General features: G+C 64.3%; 2 protein-coding genes across 3 annotated transcripts; one reads left to right on the top strand and one right to left on the bottom strand.

Moving 5' to 3' along the window:
- Positions 1-84: 84 nt before the first annotated feature.
- On the bottom strand, positions 85-5,058 carry PRICKLE4 (prickle planar cell polarity protein 4). The gene is made up of 6 exons (XM_055134276.1): positions 4,522-5,058; positions 2,400-2,507; positions 1,732-1,869; positions 1,321-1,524; positions 586-805; positions 85-311 (listed from the first exon to the last, which is right to left on the bottom strand). The coding sequence occupies exons 1-6, from the start codon at positions 4,522-4,524 to the stop codon at positions 91-93; spliced, it is 894 nt and encodes a 297-aa protein (XP_054990251.1). The 5' UTR covers positions 4,525-5,058; the 3' UTR covers positions 85-90.
- Positions 5,059-5,247: 189 nt separating this feature from the next.
- On the top strand, positions 5,248-13,596 carry FRS3 (fibroblast growth factor receptor substrate 3). Of its 2 annotated transcripts, XM_055134275.1 has the most exons (7): positions 5,248-5,431; positions 6,725-6,867; positions 9,234-9,317; positions 9,820-10,006; positions 11,873-12,034; positions 12,486-12,643; positions 12,718-13,596. In XM_055134275.1, the coding sequence occupies exons 3-7, from the start codon at positions 9,252-9,254 to the stop codon at positions 13,435-13,437; spliced, it is 1,293 nt and encodes a 430-aa protein (XP_054990250.1). In that variant the 5' UTR covers positions 5,248-5,431; positions 6,725-6,867; positions 9,234-9,251; the 3' UTR covers positions 13,438-13,596. The 2 variants fall into 2 exon arrangements, with proteins under 2 accessions (XP_054990250.1, XP_054990249.1); XM_055134274.1 differs by lacking the exon at positions 5,248-5,431 and having other exon boundaries at positions 6,729-6,867; positions 9,229-9,317.
- The last annotated feature ends 4,909 nt before the right edge of the window (positions 13,597-18,505 follow it).

The raw sequence follows: 18,505 nt of genomic DNA, 5'->3' as shown, positions 1-18,505 counted from the left end.
TTCCCACCAGAAGGCCCGCCCGCCGCGCGCCCCGGTGCGGGCTTTGCACAAGGGGAGGGCCTCGAGACCCCCGCCCCCCGAGCGGCGCCACTAGCAGACGGTGCAGTGCTTCCCGGAGGCCTCGGCCTCAGCTTGGGCGTCTCCGGGGGTCTCCCGGGGCCGGGGAAGAGGCCGGCCTAGGAAAAAGCCTTCGGGTTCCGAATCCGAGGACGAGGAGCAGGTGCGGCAGGGCTCGGCCTCTTCGGGACCCCGGCCCGGACTCGGCGGGCCGCAGCCGGCGGGAAAGGCCGCTCGGGAGCGCCTCGCGTCCCCTGCGGGAGGAAACCCGCAGGTCGGGGGGCGCCCGCCTCGCGCCCCGCCCCGCGCCCGCCCAGCGAGCCCCGCGCCGCAGCCCCAGGCGCCGGTGGCTCCCGGCTCCGGCCTCGGCACGCGCGGTGAGAGCTGCGGGCCCCGAGGCGCGCGGCGGGGCGGGGCGCGGTGGGACGGGAGGGACGGGACGGCGTGGGACCAGGGCTGGGGTCCCGGCCCGAGAGAGCCCCCTCCTCCGCCAGCCCCAGCCGCCGCCCCCTCCCCCTTGACCCGCACCTTCTCGTTGAACTAGGGGCGTCTTTCCGAATGCAAGGGTCGCGGCCGGGCCTGAGCCTGACTCCGAATAGCGACTCTCAAAGCAGCCGGGGCAGCAGGGGCCGCCCCCCGGCAGGGCATAACGACCTCCTCCCAAGGGCCCGGCGCAGTCCTGGCAGCAGAAGTGGTTCTCGTGCCAGCGCCGTCCCTCCGCCTCGGTGCAGCGCGGGGAGAAGATGAGCTGGGAAGGGCAGGGCAGGGCAGGGCGCGTTCATCCATTCATTCATCCAGCGACCACGTCTGACATCCAGTTCATGCGAAAGCCCGTCTGCAGCCCATTCGAACGCCTCGACACTCCCGCAGGCAGGGCCGCCGGCCTTCCGGTCCCCCGACTAGCAGGTGGCACGGCGCCCGGTGGCCCCTGAGTCACCTGGACTCCCAGCCCCGGGGTCTGCGCTGCCCCTGACGCTGGCCGGGCATGACCGTGCCATCTGAGACCGGGGTCAGTGCAGGAGCTCTGCTCCCGGGAAATACTCTCAGTCTAAGATACTCGGGGTGGGGGCGGGGGCGCTGCTTGAGCTGGGGGGGCGGGCACAGGTCCTAAGCTCGCTCACGACAGAGCAGAAGGAACATATCGGTCCCCGGCTGGTTCCTACTTCTCCCTGCCGCCCTCCAGGTCACTTGGAGAGAGGCCCCTTACGCTGTGCCCCTGTTCCCTGGACACCCCACCCGCTGTCCCTCCCTGTGGGGGTGTACCTGGTCACAAGCCGGGCAGCGCGGCCGCAGCAGCTCAGCGTGATGCCGGCCGCAGTAGAGGTGCCCGTCGTGGTGGAAGTAGATGAGGTCAACGAGGGCCTGGCCGCACGCCTGGCAGGTGAAGCACGCGGGGTGCCAGCAGCGCCGCTGTCCCGCGGGGGCTGCGAACACGCCGTGCTCCCCAGGTCTCAGCAGCTCCCTGCACTGAGAGCGCGCCGTCGGCAGGGGGCGTCGGGGCAAAGGGCACCCCCCCTCCGCGCTGCCCTCCTGCCGGCCCCCGTCCCGCTCCTCCCTACTGGACCAAACTGCCGCCCCTTAGACCCCCTCCACCCGCAGAGGCCCAGACGCTCTGCAGAAGTGAAAGAGCAGGGAGGAGGGCCGAGGGCGCCGCGCAGGGCACAGGGAGCATACCTTCTCGCAAGGGTGCCCCTCGAGCCTGGGAGGGACCAGGCGGGCCACCCCCTGCCCCAGGGCCTCCTGCCTCCTCTGGGCACAGAAGAGCCGTAGTGCCGGCAGTTCCTCCTCGCTGAGAGCCAGGCAGTAGCGCTCCTGCAGAGACATGCTCACCTTGACTGGGAGCACTCACCCCTCGGGATGGGATGAGGGGGAGTGTGCCCCGTGAAGGCGCTGCTGGGCCCGAGGAGAGATAAGAGCAGAGAAGATGGGGAGGGGGTGGCCCTGGGGGGGGGCAAGTGAGTGGTCCCCTACGCCTCACTTCTTGGCAACTGCTGCCCCCCACCCCAGCACTGAACTCTGCAGCCAGAGCCCGCTGACCCATGTGACTGACCTGGGGAGGGAAACCCAGGGCATCAGCCAGGCCCGGCCCCCAAAACTGGACTGTATTTTAGGCTGCTGCACAGCCGACCTCAATAAACACGTGACAACCCTCCGCTCTGCATTCGTACATTGCATGACCAGAGTCCACGGTAGCTCATGTCCATCCGCTCATCTGCTCTTGCGCCGAGTCGGGTGGCAGCCACCAAGGATGGGAGCACTCAGGCCAGGAGGGGAGGGGGTCTTGTCCCATGCCCAGGGACTTCTGGACCAAGGGGAGAGGGAGTGGGGTGCAGGGCACTCACCCCACCGTCCTGGGGAGGGAGCTGCTGCAGGAGTGTCTGGAGCCCAGGCCGCCTGGGGGCTCTGTCAGTTTGCAGGCCAGGGAACTCCGAGCTTAGCCTTTCAGCATCCTGAGGAGACAAGCCGAGGGGAGACTGAGCTAACTCTCTCCTAGTCCTCCCCGGCCCCCTAACTGCCCTCTCTGCCGCAGTCGGGAACAGCTTCCACACAGGACAGAGTGGGGAGGTGGTTCTGGGGTAAAGCATAGCTGGGTCATGAGACCTGAATCGTCCCTGTCCTGTGGGCCACTCCCACCCTCTATAATAATACTAGTGAATGGGGTGGATGGAACCTGGGCCTCCTGCGTACAAAGCCTGTGTCTCAGGAGCATTCCTTTTTTTTGGGGGGGGGGGAGGGAAGGGTTACCAGGTTATACACAGGGGTTACTCCTGGCTCTGCACTCAGGAATTACTCCTGGCAGTGCTCAGGGAACCATATGGGATGCTGGGAATCGAACCCAGGTTGGCCGCATGCAAGGCAAACACCCTCCTTGCTGTGCTGTCACTCCAGCCCCCCTCAGGAGTATTCTTGTCCCCATCTCACAGATGGGTAAAGCAAGGCCCAGCAAGCATACTTGGTATGCCTGCAGCTACACGGCTGACAGAGCCAGACCTTGAGGCCAGACCTTCAAACTCGGGTCTCCCAAAATGAGGGTAAAGGAAAGAAGAGTTCCCCACGGGAGAGGGCGTCTGTCTCTGCGGTGTTCCTCCCACTGCTCTCCCCTGGGCATTCTGCTTCCCCACTCCCTCCACCAGCCTCTTCAGTGGAGCCCAGTGGAAGGTGCTGACCAGGGGCCAGAAAGCCCTCCGCAGCCCCCACAGCCCGCACAAGTCCCCTCTCCTGGCACTGCGTATCCAGAGTATTTGCCTCTGTGAATACACACGGTCCGCAGCTGTGACTCTGTCCCCACTGTCCCTCTGTCCCTCTCAGTTCGTCTCCTGTGGTTTCTCCTTGAGGACCCGGGAAGGCCTCGAGCTGCTTCTGCGCAGATAATTCTCAGTATGTCTCTGTCCCCTCCCCTGGACAAGCCCTGCAGGCCACGTCTCAGGGGAACGCCATGTATGGACCCCATGAGCGGCCCGCCCAGAGAGAAGCCTGGGCCCGCAGACGCAGCAGAGGCATAAACTGTGAGGACAAGCTTCTCTATGCGGTGGACTCGGGCCGGGGACCGTGCTGGCATTTTTCATGATACAACTCAGCCACTGAACAATCCTCCGAGGCTGGGTGGGGTTGGGTTTCTTGTTGCTGTTTCTTTTGCTATTATGGGGGTCACACTCAGGGGTTATTCCTGACTCTACACCCAGAAATTAGCAGTGCTCAGGGGACCATATGAGGTGTGAGGAATCGAACCCAGATCGCACCTTACCCACTGTCCTGTTAGTCAGGCTCCTGAAGGTTTTATTTATCCCATTTTACAGCTGAACCAAAGCAGTGAAGTCCCGGGGTCAGTTCCACAGGCCAAGGAAGGTTTAGGGGTGCGGAGGGGGGTGTTCATCGCCAAATTCCAGGCTTGGGAGATGGGATGCTAACAGTTACTCTGCCTGGAGCTCTGAGCCCCTCAGCACCCCTCAGTTCCTGGCCCCACACCCACCTTCTTCCTTCCTGTTCTGTCACAGGATCAGTTTCCTGTGGAAGGCAGGGAGGGAGTTTGGGGGGTAGAGGGGGCTGCTCACACCCAGGGCTCTGGTCGGCACTGTCCAGGGAGCCAGAGGTGCTAGGGAAAGTGGGGGTCCACCTGGGGCCCCAGAACGCCCCTACAGATGAGAGAAAACCCGCCCTACAACAGAAACACCCGGGAAGTGAGTCTGACCCCTCCACCAGCTGCGACCCGACTCTACCTCCACGGGACCCACCTACTGCGCTGGGTTCCTTCTGGAAGCCCCCTCACCTGCCCCCGCAGATAAGTGACAGGCCGAATCCCTCTCCCACCACAGCAGGTGCTCAGGCCCCCTTCGTCCCTGGAGGGCAGTGCCCGAGCCACCCTGAGGACAAAAAGGCCCGGGAAGGTGTCCGGGACAGACAGGAAGAAGCAGGAAGAAGAGGGGACAAAAGTGTCCTGTGCACTAAGGGGCCTCTCCAGCTTACCATCCCCTCCCCCGTTCTCCTTGAACTTCTCTCGGGGGCCCCCTCCGCGGGGGACGACGTTAGGCGCCTGAGTCCTTCGGCTCCCTTCTGGCCCGCAGCTTCCAAGGAGGGGACAGCGACTGCGCTGGGATCAGGCCTCGCTGCTCGCTGGCAGGGACCCGCGGGGGGCCTCGGTCCGGGTCCCCACCCCGGAGGCCTCCAGGCCCGCCTCGGCCCGCCCCGGGAGCGCGGCCCTTCCTCTCACGCCCCCCGCGGCACCTGCCCGCCCCGCCTGGCTCCTGGCACTGGGCGCTGGGTCGCCGCGGGCTGGACCGGGCTGCAGGCGAAGGGGAGCACGGGTGGGGTCGCGGCAAGAGTGCAGGCTCCGCGGGGACCGCCGCCCCGCACTGCCCCGCACTGCCCGCCCCCTCTGCGCGTCCTCAGCCCCTCTAGACCCGTCCCCTTCGTCCCTAACTCCTCCCACCCGGCCTCTCCCTTGTCCCAGCCTCTTTCTGGGCTGCTCTGTCCAGACCCCTCCCCGCCTTTTGTGTTTCTCTTCTCGGCCCTTCGCTGCGCCCCCGAATTTTGTAAGCCCCCAAGGGGCGGGGTCCCGAGTAAGCCCCGCCCCTCCGCCTCCGCGGGGCCCCGCCCCTCCAGGCCCCGCCCCGGCTCACTCAGCCCCTGGCCGGGAGCGCCCTCTGGCGTCTGCGCATGCTCCCTGTTCCCGACTGCAAAGTCCTCCAAAGGGACCTTCTAGGCTGCGCGCCCGTCGCCCCCGATCGGGCCGGCCCGCCCGCAGCGTCTCGTTGGTGCTGCTGCCGACCTCCGACCTCGCGGCCGCGGGGCGGGGCGGGCCTGGCTGCGGGCGGGCGGCGGCTGCTGCAGCGGGACCCGGGAGCGGGGCCCGGCGCCGCCCGGGCTGCGGGGCGATGTGAGTCGGGGCGCGGCGGGGCGGGGACGAGCCGGGGGCGGGGATCGGGGAGGGCGCGTGGCCCCCACCCACCTCCCCCGCTGACAGCCCTGCGCCCCCATCTGCCGCCGACGCCCCGGGCCCCCCGCCCCCACCCTCGGGCACACCCTCGGCTGCTGGGAACCCTCGGAACTCGCCGCCGCATTCCGCCTGCGGGTCCCCTGCTGCATTCCCTCCGGGGACCCCACCTCCCACCTGCTCCCGGCACCCCGAGACTCCTCCAGCCGCCACGTCTCCCTCCCCCTTGCCCACGCTTGGCTCCCCAAGCACGCTCACGTTTCGAGTCCTCGTAGAGCCTCGGCCTCGCTGCGGTGATCCATGCCCAGCCCAGAGCAGAGTCCCCTCCTCCCCCGCCCTGGCCCGTAGGGACCCCCCTAATCGGGCTGGCACGGTGGCACGGTCGGTCCTATGGAGAGAGCAGGGGAGACAGGGAAAGGAGCCGCCCCTCCCCCCTTGCTCCCAGACCCTCTGCCCAGCCCAGCCCCAGACCAGCTTCTGCCCAGAGGATAAACCGACCTAGAAGGTAGGGGGACCTTTGACCTGGGGAGTTGTCGACCCTCGGGGAGCGCACTGCCCGCTGTTCTAGAACAGGAGGTGGGAGCTGGGTGTCTCTGCAGCCCTGGCTTGTGCTCTTGTCAATCCGAGACCCAGGTCCCCGAGGTGTTGGTTCATCAGTAGCACTTCTCTCGGGGCTTGGAGCACAGGCTCCCTTATGTGAAATTAAAGGAGCAAGCCCCGAAGAAGAAAATGTCATTTTTAAGGTGACATTTCTCTTACAACCTTAACTCTAGGGCAAAAGCGGCACCACTTACAGATGCTGCCCTTAAAAAAACAGGACTTTAGAATGGAATTTGGAGTCGGTGGTCACCAGGACACTTACAAGTCAGCAACAAACGGAATGTTGGTTTCCCAGCTCTCGAGCCAGTGCTCTGTGCTACATTGTCTGTCCCCATGTTTGTGCTACAGTGTCCTGTCCTTTTGAGGACACTCATTTCAGAGTTCACATTCTCCGGGAAGGTAAGATGACAGGATTCAGGTGGGGTCCCAAGCGACTTGTCTTGGACGCAAGGGATAACCCCTATACTGAGTCCCCGTGCTTGCTGCTCTCCTGCTCATCCTCAACATTCCAGTTCCCTGTAGACCAGAGGAAGGTGTCTGGCGGGGTCTGGCGGGGCCTGACGGCAGGTGGGACTTCCGAGCAGAGAAGTGCTGGTGGGAGCTGCCCACTAACCTGTAGCCTGTCTCCCGTGCTAGGTGAACCCCAGGCCTGCCCCAGACGGATCCCCGTGACTTCTCCGCAGCCGGCTGCCCACGATGCCACACCGGGACCGGGGAGAATAAAGCGGGGTCTTTCCCCATGCCCCTCCCCTGGTCGGCTCCCCGATGGCCTGGGTGAGGTGAGCACTGTGTGACTGGACATTTCCCTAAGCCTCACATGTTCAGGGCGGTTCAAGGCCTCATGAGTCCAGTAGGGGTCTGTTTTTTGGTTTGGGGGCCACACTCACTCTGGGACCACCCCGGGTGGGGGGTAGGGAGACTGTATGTGGCACTGGGGCTTGAATCCAGGTGGGCGATATTCAAGGCAAGTGACTTCCCGTGCCTTCTCAGTCCTGCCTGCAGTGGGATTTGTGGACAGAGATCTCATCTGCCAGCATATGTCTCACCCTAGGTTGCAGCCTCTTAAGCTTCTGCCCGGGTGTGGACCCTGCGTTAGTGCCCCTCAGTGGACGGGCCTGCTGGTTTGCCTCCTGTCCTAGACACAGGCCTGGCCATGTGCTGTCACACTGAGAGGAGAGTCAGAGAGGAGGCCGGGGCTCCCCTGTGGATGCTAAGGCAGGGACCCCTACAGAGCATCCCTGGGCCTGAGGAGTTATCTTTATTTCAGTGGTGGTGGAGAATCAGCTCCCCACAGGGTGCTCAGGAAGGCCAAGGCCCCCCCCCCAATTCCCAGCCGGCTGGGGGGGGGTCAGTGCAGAGGCCTGAGCAAGTGATGCTGCTTGAGCTGATGGGGCCACCCCAGGGGTGCTTGGGAGGACCGTGTGACACCAGTAACCAAATTGGCCACAAGTGTGGAAGTGCCTTATCCCTGTATTTCTCTCTGGCTTTTGAAATATTTATGTTTTTAGTGTGGATGTTTGGAAGCGTCAAGCGCAGGGACTCCAGAGAGCCCAAGGCACGGCGTGCATGCTTCACATGGAGATGTCTCGGCGTAGGTCCCCGGCACCACACGGGCCCCAGTGCCACCCCTCCCTTATGGGAGCAATCCTTGAACCCAGAGCCACAAGTACCAGTACCACGGGGCATGGCCCCTAAACCACCCCTGCCCCCCAACAAATTGTCGCTGAAGAGTTCAGTCTTATGAACGTATCTTTGGGGGCATGGAGGGAAAGGGGGTCCTTGGGGCCACAGCTGGGGGGTTCCAGGGTCTGATCCCGCCTGTGCTTGGGGCTCACTCTAAGTGGTACCCAGACCTGGGTGGGCGTGTGCGAGATGAGCGCCCTCAGCCTCCTACCGTCCCTAGAACCTCTGGATGTACTTTTTGGGGGAGGGGTACGCTCTAGGGCCGCAGTGCTCAGGGGTCACTCCTTGTTGTGTCCAGGGGACCATTTGGGGGTGTTGGAGATTGAAGCCAGGTAGACAGAGGCGAGTGCCCTCCCCACTGTCCTGTCTCTCTGGCCCTGAATCTAACTGTGGATAGAGTGTCATTTCTCGGTTTCCCGTGAAAACACCCACAAGTCAGTCTGAGGCTCAGAGTGGGGAGCCGGTGCGTGGCAGAGAGAGCCGGATGGAGGGAAAGGGAAGCTCCAGGCCCGGGGCTCTGGGCCGAAGGGTGGAGTTTCTTTGCTGGAATAGATGAGGGCCGGGGGCTGCCAGACACCCCCACCCCGCCCCTCGGTCAGCGTTTCCCCTTGCCAGGTCCGTGCCCTCCACGCCCGTCCTGAATGTGGGTCCTGTGGCCTTGGGCTCGCCATTGGGACCCCGGGCACTGTGGGGGAGCACCGCAGTTGCATGGGGCGGCTCCACAGCTCGGCTTTTTGGTGCTGACCTCAAGACTCTCCCTTTTTTTTTTTTTCCTGTTTGGTTTGGGTTTGGGGTCGCCCCTAGCGGTGCTCCAGGCTTACGCCTCCTGACTCTGCACTTGGGATCACTCCTGGCAGGGCGCAGGGGACTTGACGGGGTGCCCGGCATGGCCATGGGCAAGGCATATGCCTGCTGCACGGTTTCTCCAGCGCCATGCACGTTACCCTTCTGTTTTATTTTTGCTATATTTTGCAGTGCTCGGGATCAAATCCAGGGCCTCACACATGCAGGGCAGGTGCTGTACCCTGAGTTGTACCCCCAGTTACATCCTCCATTTAATTTTACTCATTTAACTGTGGTTTGGGCGCATACCTGGCAGTGCTCAGGGCTTACTCCTGGCTCTGCATTCAGGAGTCACTCTTGGTGGGGATCAGTGGACTATAGGGGGTGCCGGGGATTGAACCCGTGTCAGCGGTGCATAAGGCAGATGCCCTGCCCACTGTACTATCTCTCCGCCCCGCATTATTCGCTTAGTCTCATTTATCTTGTTTTTTTCGTGGGGGGTGGCAGGAAGGTATGCCAGGGGAATTGGGGCCACACCCAGTTATGCCCGTGCTTACTCCTAGCTCTGCGCCCAGGGATTATTCCTGGTGCTTGGGGGACAGTATACCATGCCCGAGTCGGCTGCGTGCCCTCTGTACTGTGTCCCCGTCCGACCCACTCCCCCTTCTGCCTAGGGCAGGCCGGCTGTGCTGACACCATGGGGAGCTGCTGCAGCTGCCTGAACAGAGACAGCGTCCCAGACAACCACCCCACCAAGTTCAAGGTACCACCAGCGCCCCCTCCCCTCAGTTCCCTGCATGCCTCAGGCTCAGGCACCAGGCTGCACAGGGGGCACGGTGGCCGGGGTGAGGGCTACTGCTTACAATGTCATGAGCTCGGTGTCATGGAGGGGCCCAGGCCCGTCTTGTGTGTGCGACTCCTGTGATGACCAAGAGGCCTCCACCTGGCAGCCACCAGCATGTGTGTGTGTTGCCTATATTGGGCCTGACCGCCCCAGGGTCTCAAAATTTGCACTGGGTGGGGGGTGTGTGTGGGTGTGTCTGTCTGTCTCCGGCCTGTCTTGGGCCTGACCGCCCCAGGGTCTCAGGATTGAGTTGGAATCGGAAGCCCCTTTCCTTGGGGTCTTGGCCGAGTTCTTCAGGGTCACCTGACCTGCAGCCCTCTGAGGTCGGAGGCCCACTAGCCTGCCTTGCCCTCACCGCCCGCATGCCGAAAGGGGGACCCCCCCAGCTCGCTCACTGACCCTCCTGCGCCCTGCCCCCCAGGTGACAAATGTGGACGACGAGGGGGTGGAGCTGGGCTCGGGCGTGATGGAGCTGACGCAGTGCGAGCTGGTGCTGCGGCCGGCGGGGCGCGAGCCCGTGCACTGGCCCTACCTCTGTCTGCGGCGCTACGGCTACGACTCCAACCTCTTCTCTTTTGAGAGCGGCCGCCGCTGCCAGACGGGCCAGGGTGAGTCCCACTGGGCCGCGCCCCCAGGCACCGGAAGTCATGGCTGTCGGGTGGCGAGGGGCAGGGCCTGCTGGGGGAGCCCCGGCATGGTCCCGTGGCCCGAGGGGGGTCCCAGCCCAGGCCTTTCTCTCCAGCCTCAGCTGCGCCCAGCAAGGGACATGGGTCGCAGAGCCTTGGAAGGGCCAGTGCTCCCAGGCCCAGACCTGCTGGGAGAGCAAGTGACTCCTCCCCTTGTTCCTCCAGGGTTCGGGATCCCCGTGGCCTCCAGATTAGGAGCAGGCGTTTTCTTGGGGCGATGGGGACTCAGTGCTCAGGGGTCACTCCTGGTGTGGATCGGGGCGGGGTGCTGGGGGTCAGACCCGGGTGGGCCATGTGCAAGGCAGGCACCTCCCCGCTGTACTTAACACTCTGGCGTGATACAAGGCCAGGCAGGGGCTCGGGTGACCCGGGCTAGAAGTAAGAGATACAGGCAGCTGTGACTTCTGGGTTCCTGATGTGCAATTCCTGATGTGCACCCTGACACTTGAGAGGTGACCCTGGGTCCCCTGCCACCCCTGGCAGGGGAGAATCTGGGATTTTCTGCTTTCTGCTTTCTCCTGCAGCCAGAGGTCAAGGTGTGCTAGGCTGCTCCAGAACCCAGGCCCTGCCCGTGCCCCTGCATGGGGGGTACAGGAGCAGGGACAGCCGAGGGGAGAGGAATAGCCTCTCGCCAGGCTCCTGCCCCAGCTGTGCCCCTGGCTGTCAGGAGGTGGTGTTGGCCCGGGACTGCGGGCAGTGCCGAGACAGGGGAGGGGCAGCCCCTCATCGTTCCGCTGGTGCTTCCTCCACACTGAAGACCTCAGAGGGGCTGCCAAGCCCCCTGCCCCCAAGTGCTCCTGAAGCCCGAGGCTCTCCTCGCCAGAGGCTGCTGGAGCAGCCTGTTCTCTGCACACCGTCCAGATCGACTTCCTTTGATTTTTACATTTTTGGTTTAGGGTCCACACCTGGTGATGCTCAGGGCTGATTCCCGACTCTGCACTCAGGAGTCACTCCTGGAAGTCTTGGGGACCACATGGGATAGGTCCGGGATGGAACCTGGGTCGGCTGCGTGGAAGGCAAACGTCCTCCACACTGTACGATTGCTCCGGGCCCAGAGTCCCTTCTGTTGCACCCGCCCCCGTCCCGTGCCACATGCCTTCTCCCCGCCCTGACCTGCTGTTAGGGGAGGGGAGTGCCGAGTCCCAGGCTGGTGCCCATGCCCCAGGGAGGCTGTGGGGTGCCCTGAGTCACAGGTAGTCAGTCCAGTCTTGCTGTCCCCATCTCTGGAGTGGGCATGCTGGCTGTGCTGAGGGACCCCCATCACCCGCCATTTCTGTCCCCTTTCCTGTCCAGGAGTGTAAGCGCCATGCTGGCAGGGCCCCGTCCACGTGGCCAGGGGCTGGGGGACTCGGCTGGGGGGCTAGGCCTGGCCCTCAGAAACCTTAGGAGGCTCAGGCACAGGTCAGTGAGGTGCGTGGACACAGCCCATCTTTCCTAGGGACAAAGGGGTGGGCAGAGCTATCTATCTGTTTAGGAACCATATGGGGTGCCGAGGATCGCACTAGGGTCAGCTGCCTGGAAGGTACGCGCCCTACCCACGGTGCTATCTCTCTGGCCCTCCACTGGGTTTTACTTCTCCCTCAGCCCGGTGCTCTCACGTCCTTCTCCGTATCTCCTCCCCAAGGGCAAGGGAGTGAGGGGGTGGGCACAGAGGGAACCGGCCCCTCCAGGAGCGCTGGGTCTCCCCCATGGGATGGGGACAGGAACGGCTCTTCTGGTCCCTGCAGGCCAGGGCAGGGGTGCAAGGCGGGTGCCCCCTCTCACCCTTCCCTGCCTTTCCTTCCTCAGGGATATTCGCCTTCAAGTGCTCCCGGGCCGAGGAGATCTTCAACCTCCTGCAGGACCTGATGCAGTGCAACAGCATCAACGTCATGGAGGAGCCCGTCATCGTCACTCGCAACAGCCACCCGGCCGAGCTCGACCTGGCCAGGGGCGCCCCGCCTTCCAGTGGTGAGGAGAACGCCCCCTCCTCCCCCCACACACATATCCATCCCACAGGCACCAGATGAAGCGGGTGGTTGGGTGGCCAGTGGTCCAGAGGCTGTCCCCCTGGGGCGGTGGGTGAGGCCGGGCCTCTACCAATCAGGCCCCGGGCCTGCGCCTGTGCCTCAGCCTCTGAGCATCCACTGCCGGCCTGCGCTGCGGGGAGACATTTCCATGGCAACGGCAGTCTGGCGCAGCCGCACCTCCCTCCCACTCCGGGCTGGGTCACACCCCTGCACCTTTCCTGCCTGCTGCTGGCCGGGCCTCTGGGTCGGTCCCGGTTCTGACAGTTCTCAGTTTCTGGTGCAGGGGTGGGCGGTGACAGGTGCGCACGAGGCCTTGCTGCCCCCCCTCCGCGCCCCCAGGACAGGGCTGGGCAGGGGGAGGCCCTCACCCCCTGCCCGGCCCCGTCCCCCAGCTCTCGGCTACACCATCTCCAGCTTCGCCAACGGCTTCCCCGGCTGCCCGGGAGAGGGCCGGCGCTTCTCGGCCCCCCGGCGCCCCTCCACGAGCAGCCTTCGCCACCCCTCCCTGGGGGAGGAGTCCACGCACGCCCTCATCGCCCCCGAGGAGCAGGTGAGCCGCGCCCGGGGGCCGGGCGGGCGGGGACCCCCCCACCCCGGCTCATGCGCCCCCGCCCTCTCGCGCAGTCCCACACCTACGTGAACGCGCCAGCCGGCGAGGACGCCCCGCGCCGGACCCTGCAGCCGCTGCCCGCGGGCAGCCCCGACGCGCGCGTCTTCCTGCAGCCGGGCCGCGTGAAGTTCGTGCTGGGCCCCACGCCCGCGCGGCGCCACGTGGTGCGCTGCCAGGGCCCGGGCCACAACAACAACGAGGGCGCGTCCGAGTGCCCCGCGCGGCCGCAATGCACCTACGAGAACGTGGGCGGGGGGCGCGGCGCGGGGCCCCCCGAGGAGCCCGCGCGGGCCGGCCTGGCGCAGCGGCGCGCCGCGCTGCTGCACTACGAGAACCTGCCCGCGCTGCCGCCCGTGTGGGAGGCGCCCGGCGCCGACGGCGACCCCCGCGACGGCCTCACGCCCTCGTCCAACGGCGGCGCCGACGGCGACGGCGACGAGACCCCGCTGCAGAGGCCCGCGCGCGCCCGCCGCGCCGCCCCGCGCGTCTTCAGCTTCGACTTCCGCCGGCCGCCCGAGCCCGCGCGGCCGCTCAACTACGTGCAGGTGGAGCTGAAGGGCTGGGCCGGGGGCCGCGCCCCGCAGCCCCCCAGCCCCGCCGCGCGCCGCGCCGACGCCTACGCCGTGATCGACCTCAAAAAGACCGTGGCCATGTCCAACCTGCAGCGCGCGCTGCCCCGCGACGACGGCACCGCGCGCAAGACGCGCCACAACAGCACCGACCTGCCTGTGTAGGGCCCGGCGCCCCGCCAGCCCCGCCCCGTGTGTTTGTTTCGGTTGACCTTTGCAGACATTTTGTACCTGTTGATTTTATTTATCAGTTTATTTTTCTATTTATTGTTTTAAATGTAACTTAACATATTTATTATTAATATAATTATTTTTAAATTCCGGCGTGGCGCGCAGGGTATGCGATTCTTAGGGAGCCGGCTTTGGGGGATTGGGACGAGGTCTGGCCCCGAGCAGGGGGGGACGCTTGGTCCCCAGAGGAGGCCCTGACTGCAGGGAGGGAGGGGGCGTGCGGGCAGGGGGCTCCCTGTTCTTCGGAACTGCCCTTCTTCTCTCCCCTTCAGACCCGCATCCTTCGTGGGTGCCTCCAGCCTGGTCAGCAGTGCTCAGGGGCTACTTCCAGCTCCGTGCTCAGGGGTTACTCCTGGCGGCACCCCAGGAGCCGGGGGCTCCCCCAAGGCTGGCCCTGGACACAGGACTGAAAGCCCAGAGACACAACCACAGTGGGGAGACTCTTCTTTCCCAGAAAACTGCTCCCCGAGAATGAGCTCTTGGGGCACTGCCCCCAGGACCCTAACAGCACAGCCCCTGTCCCAGCAGTCTGCTGGACACGAGCCAGTGCTGTGCTGTCGGCCAAGGCAGCGCCCCTACTTCCTTCGCCTCCCCCTTTAAAATATTGTTTTTGCCTTAATTTTTGGTTTGTTTGTTTGTTTGTTTGGGCCCACTCCCAGCGGTGTTCAGGCCTCACTCCTGGCTCGGCACTCAAGGGTCACTCCTGGAGGGGTCCAGGGGACCATGTGGGATGCCCAGGATGGAACTAGGCAGGGGGTGTGCCCTACCCACTGGGCTATCTCTGGCCCATCCTCGCCCATCCCCACCCAGGCTCCAGGGATATGGTTCCACTGAGGCCCTTGCTTCATCCCTGCGTTTGCCCCCCTGTGCTCTCCAAACACCAAACCACCCCCGCCACCTGGCTCATCTGGAACAGAGGCTCCCAGACTTACGGGATCTACCGCCCCCTTTCAGAAGAAAAAAAAAATCCCTGGAAATCTACCTTGTTTAAAGAAAAAAGAGAAAGTGCCTCCAGTGCAGTGTAGGTTGCTTCTGCAGACAAGGAAAATCACCCTTTCTTTTTGCTTTTGCTTTTTGGGGTCACACCTGGCGATCCTTAGGGGTTCCTCCTGGCTCTGCACTCAGGAATTACTCCTGGCGGAGCTCGGGGGACCCTATGGGCTGCTGAGAATCGAACCCGGGTTGGCCTCATGCAAGGCAGATACCCTCCCCGCCATGCTATCACTCCAGCCCCCGAATCACCCTCTTTGAGAATTATATTTTTGTGTGGGGGGTAAGGTGGGGGAGGGGGCTTGGAGTTTGTTCTTTTGACCACAACCTGCCGTGCTGGGGTTTAGTCCTGGCTCTGTATTGGGGTGCCGGGTATCACGCCCGGGCGGGCCGCGTGCAAAGCAAGCACCTTCCCTGCTATACTAAAGACTAGCAAGTCCAGGGGCCAGGACTCAAACTTGTCTTTGGTCCCTGGGGATGTCCAGCTCTCCTGGCCAGGCTGCCACAGCCCAGGCCAGCCTGCAATCCCAGGCGCGCCCTCTCCCGGGCACGGGTGGAACTGACCAGTGTCCAGGCTCTGTCAAGGAAAGTCACGAAGTATCTGGGCTGGAAGTCAAAGGCCTTCCTCTGCCTGGCAGGTTCCCGGACGCAACTGCCGCCTCTCTGGAGCCACCACCGAGTCCTTCTCCCCTTCCCGTTCGTCCCTCTGCTCTCTGCACCCAGGGGTGGCCCACTGCGAGCTGCTCCACTCCCACCCACACTAGCCCTGCCCTTCCTCCTGGCCTCTGCAGCCAGGATCAGCTGCCTTCTTAGCAGGAGGGGACCCCGCAGCCAGGGATGGTACAGGTGCCATCATGCCAGGATCCCTGGCCTGACTTCAGTGCTCTGGAGCTGAAGAAGTGAAAGGGAGCATTTGCCTTACAGGGGCGAGGCCCTGGACTGACCCCTGCCATTCTTCCCCCCTCCCCTCTAAAGAAAAGGCCAAGTTCTTATCCCTGGCTCTGTGCTCACAGGTCACTCCTGGTGGTACTGGGGGGGACACGCGGGTCCCAGGAATGGAGCCCAGGTTGGCCGTGTGCAAGGCAAGTGCCTTAGTCCCTGCCCTCGCCTTGGGTCCCCTCCCGATGGGCCTGGTGTTGCTGGGCGTGAGAAGTGGCCCACAAGAGGAAGCGCATGTTGCGTCTTTGGCAAAGTCTGCAACCCAACTGTGCCCACCGTGTGATGGCCTCTGCCCAGACAGCCCTGCATTAACTAGCCTCGGGTGGGAGACCCCAGGCTCCCCCCAGAGCAAGGCAGATGTCATTGTCTCGGTGCCTGCTGGGGGTGGGGACCTGGCTCCCGGCCCAGGCCCCCGACCTTCCCGTCCCCTCCCCAGCTGGCCGCCTGGGCCCTGGGCTCTGCCGCAGGAATTTTCCTCTGGCGCAGCAGGGGGGCTGGGAGGGTGCCGTCCGCTTTCCTGGCGGGAAGGGGCGTGTGCCACCCTGCCCGGAGTGTGAGCAGGGCCCCCCCCCACCCCCGACATCAGGACATCAGCCCAGGGCGAGCCTTCATCACTGAGATCACTGGAGTCAGCTTGGCCGGGCCCTCAGTTCTCGCTCCCCAGCCTCCCGCCCTGGCCCCCGGGCTGCCCTCAGGAAGGGACGGGGCCAGCATCCTGTCTCAGAGTGACATTTCAGGTCAGACCAGGAGGGGCCCCACCAGCCCACCCTGGCTAATGACAGCACTCAGCAGCGGGTAAACACCGCACACACGCCTGTTTTATCTGGGACTCATGCACGGGCAGTTAGTTAATGAGAAGAAGACGCCAGTGGGCTGCCGTCGCGTGCCCGCCTGCCCGCCCGCCTGGCCCCTTGTGCTTGGTGCCCTTGGCTGTGTGGGAGGGAGGCGGGGGCCCCCGCCAGGACGGGCCTCAGCTGGGAGCCACATTCCTGCACTTCCTCTCCACAGTCCCCACATCCTGGCCAGGACCTCCCTGGACAGTTCTGGGGTGAACTGCGTTCCCGAGGCCCCGACTCCCCCAAAGGCAGCCCTTTTGTAGCTGGGTACACTCAGAGGCCTGACTGCCTGCTGCCCACTCCTGACGGGCAGACGGGGCTGCCGTGCTCGGGGGTGGCTCTAGAGAAGGCTGACCGGGCCCCCAGAGGGGCCGAGGGGGCGCCCAGGCAGCTGAGGGCCTGGGGAGGTCTCTCAGGTCGGCTGAGTCCCCGCCACGAGATACCAGGGGGCTCTTCTCGCCTGCTCCTGAGATGGGGAACACCCCCGCCGCTCAGGAAGCGCACAAGAGGCAGTGATGGTTCTTCCTGCGCACAGGGGTCCCCACGGGCCCAACATGGCCCCCGCCAGCAACTCCTGGTCCTGGAGACGTGGGTCCACGGGAGCAGCCCACACTCACACTCAGTTCAGGACTCTGAGCCTACCAGGAACCGCCACACTGTCCGTGAGAATCCCCTGAATCTAACCGCCATGCTCCCCGTGCAACCCCCCTGAAACTGCCATGCTTCACGTGCAACCCCCTTGCAGCCGCCACACCCCCCATGCAAACCCCCAAGACTGTCATGCTCCCTGTGCAAACCCAGGCGCCCTGAAACCACCACACTCTCCGTGGGAACCCAGGGCAGCTCCAGCCAGAATCTGCCCATTCACGCCCCCAAGGCTGGAATTCGGAGGCATAAGGGGGCAGGAGCAGAGAGGAGGTGCTGGGGGGAGGTTGTGCATGAGGGGCAGGGGGTCTTCATCATCTGGGGCCCTCAGCCTAGCTGTTCTAGAAGCTTCTCTCCCTGTCTGTGGTTGGTAGGAAGTCTCCAGCTCACGGGCTCTCCTGGTCTCTCCCTGCAGAGGGCTGGGAGGGCAGCAGGGGTTCGGGGGCTCCCAGTGGACGTTGGTGGACGTTGTCCTGCTGGTGCTTCAGGAGTCGTCAGCACAGCAGTTCATGAGCTGAGGCAAGTGTGCCGGGATGGGGGTGCTCCTCAGCCAACTCTCCTCCCTTGCCACCCCCCTCTATGTAGTTAGTTAGCCATCTGGTGCGGCTCAAGGCTTACTCCTGGCTCTGTGCTCAGGGATCACTTCTGCCAGGGATGGAACCCGGGATGGCTGCATGCGAGGCCAGCGCCCTCCCCGCTGTGCTATCTTGGCCCCCGCCTTCCCCTCTCTGCCTCCGCAGGAGATTTCTCCCACCCTGCTGACCATCCGTCCCTTTTCTGTTTGGCCCAGGTCCCCTCAGGTCAGAAGAGGTCAGGAACAGTGGCGAGGCCCAAGGGCCTGGAGGAGTGACCCTGTGGCTCAGAGCCCCTTCCCTGTGTCTGGTCACGGTTCCTGGTGTTGCCATGTGCACTGCGCTAGTCCTGGCCGCTGACTGTGAGCCGGCTCCGGCTGGAGCAAGTGATTTCTCAGGTGTGTGTAAGCACCATGGCCTCCCTGGCAGGACCTGCAAGGGCTGTCAGTGTGTGTGTGTTGGGGGGGGGGGTTGTCCCTGGAGGGTATGATCCCAGGGTACTGCAGCACTGATGACTGGGAGAGGGAGGCACTGAGTGAAGTTGTGTTTGGGGCAGCCGGACAGATAGTGTGATCGGTACCAACTTGCACGGGACCAACGGGACCAACTTCAGGATCCATCCCCCCGCCCCCCCCCCCCCCGGTCCCATAGCGCCTACTGCTAGGAGCGATTCCTGAAGGCAGGACCAGGAGTGACCCCTGAGTATTGCCTGGTGTGGTCCCTCCAGAGAAGTTGCACTTGGGAGGCTAGAGAGACAGTCCTGCGGGTAGAGTGCTTGCCCTGCACACGGCTGACCGAGGTTCAATTCCTGGCATCCCGCATGGTCCCCCTGTAGGGAGTGACCCTCAGTGCTGCTGGGCGTGACACCCCCCCACAAAGAAAAAAGGGAGATAACTTGTGTTTGGGTGTCACCTGGGGGCATAGACTCCATGGGGGGCTGGAGAGCACAACAGGACGAGAATGCGGGGGCCTGGAGACACCTGAGCACAGCCAGATATAGCCCCAGGCCCCAAAATAAAT

The sequence above is a fragment of the Sorex araneus genome, chromosome 4 (genome assembly GCF_027595985.1).
Source record: "Sorex araneus isolate mSorAra2 chromosome 4, mSorAra2.pri, whole genome shotgun sequence".
In the NCBI taxonomy this organism is placed as follows: Eukaryota; Metazoa; Chordata; class Mammalia; order Eulipotyphla; family Soricidae; genus Sorex; species Sorex araneus.
The sequence above is the reverse complement of the archived record's forward strand: the minus strand, read 5'-3'. Positions and strand labels throughout refer to the sequence as shown.

Coding starts and splice junctions, on each gene's coding strand:
- PRICKLE4 (XM_055134276.1), bottom strand. Junction 1,870..2,399: donor TCCCTCCCCAGGACGGTGGG/GTGAGTGCCCTG, acceptor ATGTCTCTGCAG/GAGCGCTACTGCCTGGCTCT. Junction 806..1,320: donor GCTGCCCGGCTTGTGACCAG/GTACACCCCCAC, acceptor TGCCCTTCCCAG/CTCATCTTCTCCCCGCGCTG.
- FRS3 (XM_055134275.1), top strand. CDS start 9,252: ATGGGGAGCTGCTGCAGCTGCCTGAACAGAGACAGCGTCCCAGACAAC. Junction 12,035..12,485: donor GGGCGCCCCGCCTTCCAGTG/GTGAGGAGAACG, acceptor CCCGTCCCCCAG/CTCTCGGCTACACCATCTCC. Junction 12,644..12,717: donor TCATCGCCCCCGAGGAGCAG/GTGAGCCGCGCC, acceptor CCTCTCGCGCAG/TCCCACACCTACGTGAACGC.